The sequence below is a fragment of the Papaver somniferum genome, chromosome 3 (assembly GCF_003573695.1).
Source record: "Papaver somniferum cultivar HN1 chromosome 3, ASM357369v1, whole genome shotgun sequence".
NCBI lineage: Eukaryota > Viridiplantae > Streptophyta > Magnoliopsida > Ranunculales > Papaveraceae > Papaver > Papaver somniferum.
In genome coordinates, this window is record NC_039360.1 from 16,567,811 (window position 1) to 16,579,232 (window position 11,422).

At 37.2% G+C, this 11,422-nt stretch overlaps 3 protein-coding genes across 3 annotated transcripts; 1 reads left to right on the top strand and 2 right to left on the bottom strand.

Moving 5' to 3' along the window:
• Positions 1–414: 414 nt before the first annotated feature.
• LOC113359052 lies at positions 415–1,026 on the bottom strand. The gene has a single exon (XM_026602748.1). It carries the CDS (start codon positions 1,024–1,026, stop codon positions 415–417), a length of 612 nt encoding a protein of 203 aa, XP_026458533.1.
• Positions 1,027–6,064: 5,038 nt separating this feature from the next.
• LOC113359053 (peroxidase 24-like) lies at positions 6,065–6,659 on the top strand. Its single transcript, XM_026602749.1, has 2 exons — positions 6,065–6,340; positions 6,447–6,659. Exons 1-2 carry the CDS (start codon positions 6,065–6,067, stop codon positions 6,657–6,659), a joined length of 489 nt encoding a protein of 162 aa, XP_026458534.1.
• A 521-nt stretch (positions 6,660–7,180) lies between these two features.
• LOC113355403 (cytochrome P450 82C4-like) lies at positions 7,181–9,354 on the bottom strand. Its single transcript, XM_026598256.1, has 2 exons — positions 8,226–9,354; positions 7,181–7,957 (listed from the first exon to the last, which is right to left on the bottom strand). Exons 1-2 carry the CDS (start codon positions 9,237–9,239, stop codon positions 7,325–7,327), a joined length of 1,647 nt encoding a protein of 548 aa, XP_026454041.1. The 5' UTR covers positions 9,240–9,354; the 3' UTR covers positions 7,181–7,324.
• Positions 9,355–11,422: the final 2,068 nt, after the last annotated feature.

The following is an 11,422-nucleotide window of genomic DNA, read 5'->3' on the forward strand; positions in this document are numbered from 1 at the left end:
TCAGTCCATGCTCACTGGATGACGCTCCATCATTTTGCCATGATCTTTATTCAAACTATTTCTCGTACATGATATCATTGGAGCAAATCGAGAATTCATGTAACATCTCTTACGACTAAGTTCACTTACTTCACTTAATTAGAAAAAATCACCATCCAGCGCTTACTGCGGAACATGACGGTCCTTCACTAGGCAAAGGACTTAATGTTGATGGTGATTTTTGATAAAGGCTAAAATCATAAAATCATAATTTTGTATATTTCTGACCTAGATTTAGAAGAATATGTGATTTTTTTTTTTTGCTAAATCATACAAATTTTATTAATCAAGAGAAAAAAGTTTACAATAAGCAAACTGAAACAAAGAAGAAAAAGCCAACTACATAGGCCCAAATTAAACCAAACTCAAAAATTGCTAATTGAACCTATAATAGTTCACTCCCGGCATTTCAATTCTTGCTGGATGAGATGGTCTTCCTTTGAATATTTGTCTTTCTTCATCTTGTAGTTTTGCACCTCTCTTAGCAGTAGCATCTGCTGAAAAATTTGCTTCTCTATAGCTATGACAAAAGATGATTGAGCCAATTTTACTAGCTGCCTTGACCCACCTAGTTCTAACAAACCACGGGACTTGTCCTTGTGCAAACTCAGTTATAACAGTTTTTGAATCATATTTTAAAATGATATGATGCATATTCCATTGAACAGCTAATTCAGCAGCACAGATTAAAGCATAGACCTCTACAACATAGTTTGTTGCAATTCCAATGCCACCAGTAAGTGTACCAAGTACCTGACAAAGATGATCTCTGACTACAACTCCAAAACCAGCTTCTCCAATATTTCCAATTGAGGGTCCATCACAGCAAAACATTATGACTCCAATAGCTGGGGGATTCCAATGACAGATACTGATTTTCTGAAATTTGCTGCTTCTTGGCCCAAGATTAAAAAATGAGATTACCTGCAAATCATAGTTCTGATTCCACTTATGACCTTTCATTCTTAAACCACCTTCAAGAACCATCTTTTTGATTTTACCTTTGAACAACTGTGCATTAGGTTTGATCCCATCAAAATATCTTCAGTTTTTTTGAAACCAAAGTTCTTTCAACACAGAGCAGCTGGCAGTGATCCACACCTCTTTGACTGGAGGACTTTTCTTGTTTGCTTTATACCATAAATCTCTGAAGCTTTGAGGAGGGGCAAAGTCAAAGACTGCACACAGCCAGCTCCAGATTTATTTGTTGAATTTGCACTCCCACAACAGATGGTCCATACTATCTTGCTCTTCTTCACATATGCAACATCTTGATACCATGTCATACCCATTTTTCATCATTACTGTATCATCAACATATATCTCTTGCAAAATTTTCCAGACATTACTGGCAGTGCTTGGATGTAAGAAGTAATTCCAAATATATTTTTTCCAATTAAGCTCAGGTTCCTTGTGTCTTATTTTAGTGATTGCAGCAGAAGTGGTGAACATTCCTTTTAAATCACACCTCCAAATCATTTCATCTCTTATACCTCCTACTTCAGGCATTTTAAGAATTGAAAGTATTGTTTAATTTGTTTAGGAATATGCCATGTACCCTCCCTTAGAAGATCAAACACCTTTAGACTCAAATTTTCTTTAACAAAAGGAATCTATCCAATTTTTTCTATCAAGGGAGAATCACCAATTTCATTTTTAAGAATATATGAAATTCATATTTTAGAATTTATACATGAAAGCTCATGTCACGATGATATCTGAATGAGTGTTTAGCCTCTTCTAAGCATGCGTGAATATGTAATTATTAAAGCCTCTCAGCCGAGCTTTCAATATTTTGCATATTTCATCATTTATACTGAGCAATTCCAGTATTTAATTCTATAGAGAATCGAAAATGATTGGACGGCTCCTAGATGGATTGACCAGTAGTATAGAGCATCAACGTCTCCAAGATGATGCAAATGTTCCCTGACTATGCAGAATAAACATATAAAACGAGTATGATGCTTATACTATCTTCTACCTCGATTCCTGAATAAATATAATTCTCCTAAACAGATTGCCTGCTAGTATAGAGCCATCAATTAATTAATTTTGCTGCAGTATTCATCAATTGAATTCCTAGAAAATAATCTGTTTTTATCATAATATTTCATTATTTCACGGCTTTTCTTAGCTGAATTTCATGGATTAGTAATAGATATTCACTTTTCGGGCATATGGTCCACCATCGGTAAGCCCCGATAAAATGTTGCGAGTGTACTTAGCAATGCACGAACGTGCACCCAAAAGTATGGACGAACGAGGAAGTCTGAAAAGCTAAGCAAAGTTGGAAAAGGAAGATATAATATATTTTTTTAAAAGGCGTCATGGGACCGGGGCCATCGGCCGTCCGTCCATGCCACGGCCGTGGCCGGTCCCTTTCCTCTCCAACTCTTTATTTTATTAGTATTATTAGTATTTCTCTCAACTCTTGACTCCCACATTCATGCAAACTCCTAATTCTCCATATTTCTCGAAATATTGCTCAATTCTCCAGAAATGCCTAATCCCACGACTATTAGGTCTTTTTACCAGTAATATTAAAATAACAGTATTTTAATATCCTAAATATTAGACGTGCGAGACAAAACCCTAATTTCTCATTCAAGTAAAAACTAAGAATTTCAGTCAAGATCAAACTCTTCTGAAAATAAAAAATATTGTACAAGTATCCAACAAAATACCTAAGATTCTCAGAGAATGGACGCGCGAGGGACATGGTGGCCCGTGCACCACCGTGGACAGACACGTTGGACCCTTGTATGTCATGGGAGGCCGGTCCCAGTCTCTTTATTATTATTTTAAATAATCATCCATATTTTTTATAATTCTCCAATAATTCTCCATATTTTAGTAAATCATTTTTCATGGACACTTCTCTGCACGCTCGGACGTCCATCAACACCACTGGCCGGTTCTCATGCCCATTGGTTGGTTGATTCCTTGACCCACGTTGGATAACTCTTCATCTTCAGGATTCATGGTTTTCCAAATATTAGGGTTTTTAATTTAGGATAATTCGATAAACGTCGATAACTTTTATATTGATTCAACAATCAATATTTTTAATTAATTTTAGTGTTTGGTCCTGCTACCAACATTTTTGTGCTCGACTGTCCGAGAGAAACATGATTTGGACAGCATCCACTTGGCTGATCATCCAATATTTAATTGGACAACCGTCGATTCAATATTCAATACTCTAATTCATATTTTATCATTCGACAATTCATGATATATTAGATCAGGAATTAGCACTCAACATAACTCAGCAACATCTGATTTCCTGTCAAATGCTTGAAAAATAAGAATAGGTCCAAGAGCAATCTCATTGGACGCTCGTCGATCCAAATTACCATAACATCATTATTTCCTCAACTTGTAAAATGATATATCACAATTCATCAGATTTGACGTCTGTGCATTATTATTTTCCAACAGACACCTTATGCTCAATCAATGAGTCTCAAAGCATACCACATTCGTCCATTAAGAGTCATAGTCTATCCAAGTAAATAATTGACCAATTAAATACACGTCTTCTTTGCAGACTCCACATTCATGAGACATCATTCATGTGACATATGGAATATTCACTAGGGTTTTGGTATGGCGGCCTGCAGCACGTGCGTACATCCACGAAAAATGTGAGTAAATAATGCAAGCAGTTGAAGGAATTAGAAAAGTAGTGGATGGACAATCAATCAATTCTCCCATGCATGCTGAACTGGTTTAACCATGATTTCCCACTTCCTCACTCTTTCACTCCTCTACAACCGTCACACTTACTGTAGATCAATGTGTTAACAACTTCTGCAATATAATTAGATTCATCAATCTATGATTTTATAACCTAACCTATTAAGAATCATCGTATCTAAAATTATCTGAACTAAACAGTTCATTGAACTTGCAGAAGTCTCCAAAAAATTCACAATCCTCCAATCATCATTGATCTCACAGACTTCTCGTATTCCCTCATACAGATCGACCCTCATCCCTCTTTGTGACCAAATTGAATATGGAACGTCCATTGTCTTGGTTTATGCCGGAGTCTTACAAATTGATCTTTCGAACTCAAAGGATTCCCGTGCACTGCATCTGTTAAAGGTTTAGGAATTTGCTCAATTATGGATCTGTCTGTTGCACAGCCCTCTACTTTTCCTCAAAAACCAGTAAATCGTTTTCAACCATCAATATCCTTATACTAACCTTTCCAAACATATGGACATCCATGCCACACCAAATGCATGCAATCAAGGCTACCTAGCATTCGGGGAAAGCCTCCCTCTATTCTCAGCTAGTAGTCGATCGACATCATCTTGTGTGGGTTTCCATAAAAATCATGGACCAAAATGGTTGATTACAGTTTCGCAAAACATTTTGAGATTATCGTATGTTGTTGTTTTGGCCATACGAATGTACTTATTACAAGCATCCCCATGCAAACGATAACCTAGAATCCTAAGGTGTGCAGTGACCTTTTGTTCAGCGGTATGCCCCTGTATGTTTTGTGCATTAAATTGATATTTGAGTTTAGGTTTTACCCGACAAAGCTCTCAGTCCTCATGAACAAGTGTTGTGGCGTCATGTAGTGACGTTGAAAATCTTGATCAAAGTAGACACTTCTTTTAAGAAAATAATCAAGTAGCTATCGTGACCTTCCTCTCGAAATCTTCATTATATCTTCTTATAAATACAACTCTTGGTTTTGGATTTCGCTAAACTTACTCCATGTATAATTTTAGTATAACGTTTGTTCTGGATCTCTCATCGTCTGAGTCTGCATCCATTTAATCCAGCTTCTGCATAAACCCTTGTCGTTGTTGGCAAAAAAGTTTCTGCTGATTATTGCGCTTCTTAATTTTCCATATCAGGATTTATAATGAATGAAACGAATGAAAATAAGAGATATATTTAAGAATATTTTTTGTAAAGAAATTGGGCGAAACATAGTTGAGGTTGTTTAAATCGGTGGAACGAGTGTGTTTTTATTGGTGGAATGAAATATAGTAATAGGGATTTCTAAAAAAATAGTCGTTGTTGTATCACATTGGGTCGGTCGTCATCTTGACTTGATAAACTGTTCTCCCACTACACAAAACTCAATATGTCCATCCACCTCGCACTACAGATGTGTTTATTTGGGTAGTCCTATTAGAGTTGCTTTTACTACCAATAACAACCCACCAATGCTTAAATAGAAAAAGAAACTAACAAGCACTAACGAAGACAACACTAAACTATTTGCAATATAGTTTAACGAGGAAGGATCCCCTCACACTTTTATTCTCTCATTATCTTACATTTTCAGAAATATTTGGCGAATAAAAATCAAACGGTAAGGAATTTGAAGCTAAAATTTTTGGGACATGTTCCTCTTGCAAAAGTCTATATACTTATCAAAAATGAGCGCGTTCCCAAATGTATAACACCATGATATTATACTTTCCAGAATACATACATCTTTGGTGACAACATAAAGCTTTGTAAGAGGGACATATCTCCGAAATATTAGATTCAAATTCGTAAGGGTTCGGATTTTATGTGGGAGATAGTGTTCAGAAGAAAAGTGTGAGAGGATCCCACCTCTAGGTTAATAAAGAACATAGTTTAATAAAAAAAAAAAGTAATCACAGCGTCAGATCCATTAATCTAACGGTCTGGATTTGAGTGAATGGCAAAATGATTGTTCGTGGGTTGTTATGCTCAGTGTAACCAAGATCGAACATGCTATTTACTTAAATAGCTGGTGATGAAGATTCGACATTATCTTATGATTCTTATCTACCAATTAAAAAAATAAGGATTTGACATTAAGTGCATTTTGTTAATGAACTTGCAAGAACGTGTACATAGGATTTTGGTCGCTTTTTCTAATGATCATGCCTATAACGAGGAGTTTTTTTATTTTGATTTTTTGAAGCATAAATGGTAGTTGTTGACTTACAATTACACAAAAGTCTCTCGATTAATTGCACTATTCATCATCGTTTAATTCGAACATCAAATAGTTGGAATGATGAGAATCGCAAGCAATTCTCCTTTGCTTGTAACACTCTCGCTTTTTGTTCTGATCGGAAGCTTTAATGTTGTGTTTTGTAATGGAGATCTTGGCCCGCTTGTCTCATCAAAAATTCAGCATGGAGATAGGGGAAAACTAAAGATGGATTTCTACAAGGAGGCTTGCACTGATGTTGAAAACATCGTAGAGACCGTCACTTGGAAGAATACTGGAGCTGATGCTAGCTTGGGAGCTAAACTACTAAGGTTGCATTTCCATGATTGCTTTGTTAGGGTATGTCTTTTGTATCTCTAAACTAGTAAAGATGCATTTCCATGTCACTTGGTGTGGTTTGTATGAATACTAAAACTATTCCAATTTTTGTTGACCATACGTGCAGGGATGTGATGCATCAATATTACTAGATCCATCAGAAAACGATGCTAGTGCTCAAGTTGAGAAAGAAGCTCACCCTAATCTATCTCTATCTGGATACGAAGTTATAGACGAAATCAAAACACGGCTAGAAGAAGTATGCCCTGAAACTGTTTCTTGCGCTGACATCCTTGCGTTGGCTGCCCGTGATGCCGTTTCATACCATGTAAGACATTGAACTGCACAAGATAACCGATTAACTTACTTGCTGTTTTATTTGTTGGATATTTTCAATATTGTTTGCCGCTGTCTAGGGGCTCCGGGGGGTGTAGCTACCTAGCAGAGTGCGAGACAGCGTCTCGTAGAAAATTTTTTTGGTTTTGAAATTCAAAACCTAATTCGGTTATCAGAATTTTCTACAGTCGCGTCTTTTCCCATTAATTGATGACGACCTTTGATAGCGTCTTTTGAAGATGAAACGACATCTCCAAAAGGCATGAAACCCTTTACAAACAGCGAAGGATTCTTCCCATCATAATCATCAATCAAAAAAAAAAAAAACTCTTTCTCTCTAAACATCTTCAGAAACAAATACAGTGTGTTCTTGGTTGGGTCAAGGGAGTACAACCTTTGAATCCAACAACGTTGTTAGGGCTTCATTGTATCCTGACATCAATATTCCAACTTGAAAAGGATAAATAATAAACCAATTTAGTTTTTCTACCTTTGAATAAAAGAAGAAATAAAAAATGGAGATGCTTAGAGAGACTAAAATTTTCCAACTTATATGAAGTAGCACGAATCATGATAGATAGTAATGATTCTTATTTTGCCAAATACAAACACTAATGTTTTTCGGATACAAAGTTCTTATATTGCTACAAGTCTACAGCGCACTCTTAATTAACAAGTATAAAGTTTAGAAGGAAGGCGAGGGGTGACTAAAACTTCAGCTAGGGTTGCTTTTGCATTTGTCAATCCTTGACACTGGGACATATCAATGGGTTCGTCTGACGGTCTCTTAAAGTCAAACCCATGCAATAAGCGAGCAAGTGCCAGGTGCAACAGTTGAAGCGCAAATGAGGTCCCTGGGCATGATCTTCTACCAGACCCAAACGGAATCAATTCGAAATTCTGACCCCGAAGTTCCATGTCCTCATGGCGGCCGCCACTATAAAATCTCTCTGGCTGGAACTCTGATGGATCAGACCAGACTCTCGGGTCGCGATGGATCTTCCAGATATTTACAAAAAGCCGCGTTCCTGCTGGGATGTCGTAGCCACCAACTCTGCAGTCTGCCTTAGATATACGTGGAGCTGTCATTACTCCAGGTGGGTATAGTCGCAGTGTTTCCTTGATGATGGCTTGAAGGTATGTGAGGCTCTTGATATCTAATTCTTCCACTTGTCTTTGGCTGCCTACGTGGACATCCAGCTCATCATGAGCCTTCTTTAGCGCATCTGGATGGTTTACTAGTAAGCACAAGGCCCATGTTAAACTGACCGATGTTGTGTCGCTTCCTCCCAGGATCAGTGTCTGCAAAGCAATTATCGAGAAGTTAATAGGATGTCTGGATTTACGTTGTTTTTCGATTTCTGAAAGTCGAAAAATCAGAAGTCAGTTTGACAATAACTTTTCTTAAACAACTTCTATAAACAGACAAAAAAAATTGTGAAGCAAAATAGTTTTGCTTTTGACTTCTGCTACTCGTAAATTATATCAGACACGTGCAATACAGTCTATCCAGACCCCAAATACTAGTATGGCTTGCGGTTTCATCACTCAAAATTATGTACTTACTTACCAGGCACGTAGATTTGTTGATAGTGTCCGCGTCATGATAAGATAATAGATTTGCATCATCTTCAAGTTTGGACATCATCACGTCCATGAAATCACGTTCATCGCTCTGGCCCTTCTTCTCTGCTTCACCTGATATTTGTGAAAGCTTCTTCTTCATTTTATGTTCATCCAACCATTTCTCCATTAATCTATCCAGCTCTTTCCCATTTTTCTTCATCTCCTCATACCCCTCAAAATCCAACCACTCTGGGAGTGGTATCACGTCCGACACCCGAAAGTGGCCCAACAACTTGAAAAAGTCCCTTAAAGCTTTTTGGAATCTCGATACTTCATCATGTCCTTCAACAACATCAGAATCACAAGAAGTATGATCACCAAGGGCTTGGTTCCCACAAATCACCTTGACGGTCGTTTTCAGAGTTAAATATCCAAACCATCGCTTCATTTCCACCAAAACAGGACCGGTGCTGCTGCCACCTTCTACTTTCTTGTAAAGTTCTTTAATGGAAGCGTTAATTTCACAGCCCCATACATGCTTCAACAGCTCTAACCGTGTGTTAGAAAGAAGTTCTTTCGTTACCATTTTTCTCATTTCAAGATAGTAAGGTCCATAAGGAGCTATCCCAAACATTGCAGCACCATATCCCATGTGTTTAATCGCTACTTGCTGCGGACGAGAGTTAAAGACCATATCGTTTGTAGTGAAACATTCTTTCGCTACTTCCCAACTGCTCACAACAAGTGCTTTGTGCGGCCCCATTCTGATGGTGAATGCTGGTCCGTATTTATCAGCCATAGCTCCTAAAGTTTCATGGATTAGCTTTCCACCCACGAGATGATGAAGATGACCGATAATCGGCCATGCACCAGCCACTTCAGGAGCATTATTGTTTGTTTTTGGTTTCTTGTAGTTATTTCTAGAAGCAAGTACGTAACAGAATAAAAAAGCACAGAGACCTCCTATTATAAACTTAGAAGGTGATGATAAGGTGCAAAGAAGATGATAACGTTCCATGAATGGGAATTTAGGGTTTCTTGAGATTAAAAACTCAAGAATCTACTTCAATGAAGCTCAAATATCTCATCTCTTTGTTTATGACTGAACTTCATACTTGAGTGTGTGCATCATCATTATTATCAAATCTTTAGGATTTATAGAAATGATTCAAAATTCTGGTGTTTTGGTCAAGAAGGTCAAAACTTTTTTTGTTCAAAGCTTAAATAGTTACAGGTTATCTCTTATTATATTACCTACGTCATGCGTAAGTAGGTTAACCAAGTCTTTACGATATGTGTTGGATCAGCGGTCAAATAAGTAATGCTGTGGAATGACTAATGGATTCCCATTCCTCAAACCGCTCTCAGTTTGTTGAGCGCACACCATGTGAGTTGTTCTTTAGGAAACCTTGACTGTTGATTCACCCTAGGCTAGTATATATCCCCCCATCTAACTGGCGAGACTACTGAAAACATCATCTGCTCAAAACCTTGAAGTCTATAAACATTGGCATGATCCAATAAAAAGATCAGGTTTCATTGTCAATCTGCCGTCTCTTTGAAGGGAAATTTCAAGATTCTTGACTGGTTTTGTTTTGTATGTCACGCAAAATGTATGGGGTCATTTGGTAGTCGTTATTATACTGATACATCACGACGCTATACTAGTATAATTGTTTGAATAGCTGATTGATATTCAAACAAAGATGATTATTTGTTGAAAAAAGAAATAGATCCGTTGACAGCCTCTAAATTTGACAAGATCTAACAAGGTGCAACAACGGCTGGATGGAAATATTTAGATGGTCCAGATTTTTAAAACTATTGATGGTTTTTCCTTAGCTTATACCCAGAACCCGACTAAGTTTCTAAGAGATTTTTTTTTCTTTTTATTCCTTTGATTTTTTGTTTCTCTTTCGTCTGCCTCAGTGGTGAAAATGTTCATCTCAATCTCATACTGCTTTTTAATCTCTCAATCTCATACTGCTTTTTAATCTTGATCATCAGACACAAAGATTCGATTAACAATTCTCGTTTTTTAATCATTAAATGGTTCGACTATTTTTTGTATGCATCAAAATAGAATTTGCACTTGCTGTTGATATTGTCGTATCCTGATTGCCGACTGTAACTTTTCCACATTATTGTAACAACTTGATTAAGGATCTTGTTTTTGGAAGCTTGTTGAATTACCACAAAACGATGAGGCAAACTACCAAGAAAAACCCAAAAAGGAAGACGGAAGATATGAATGTATAAATATGTTAAGGAAAGGGGTTTTGCGATCAGTTTCTGTCTATTATGATAAGAATCAACATACGATTTTGCACATTGGGTTTTTTATGGCTTTAGTGCTACGTATAAGTGGGCATCGGTATTCTTAGAACCAATTTCAGGACTGAATTCAATCTTCTCATTGATGCAAGGGACTCATGTTGTTATGGACTACAACAACAGGAATCAAGTTTCATACGAACTTGTGTTGAGATTATTAGTCCCATATTATTTGGGCAATCTAAGATACTGCAGTTTATAATCCTATGGACCTCTCCACTTATTGCCAATTGGTTTTGAGTTGGATGCCCGTATTCTAACATGGTATCAGAGCAGGCTATTTACGACAAGTCTTTAGACCGCGCCTTTACTCCGCGTCACCCGATTTATTTTCCACGTGTAAGACCCAACTACATTTATAGAGTCAATAACAAAAAAAGAATGGTTAAATACCGAAATTTAACTCTAATGATCAAGATCAGAAAAGAAATAAGAGTTTGAGTTGGATCAATTTCATCGTCGTTTTACACATCCGGGAAGAAAGGCCAACAAGGGAGACACCACTAGGCACTAGAGATACAAAAGTCAACGAAAAAAGAGAGAAAATTTTGTTGGAAACTTAATCGGGTTTCGGGTGTAAGAAAAAACCATCAACAATTTCAATAATCTGGACCGTCTAAATATCTCCATCCAACCGCCAATGCACCTTGTTAGATCTTGTCAAATCCAGAGGCTGTCAACGGATCCGCTCTCATATATTCTTTTTGTAGGAATTACCTATAGGTACTAGTTTGGTGATACTAGTTTGTGGCTGGTCCACCCATTAAAGCCCAGTAAGCATAGGTCCATAATTAAATGAAAACATGAAACTGGACCTAATTTTTTAAGCCTAGGTCCTGTACACGTGCGGGACACATGTGACGTATT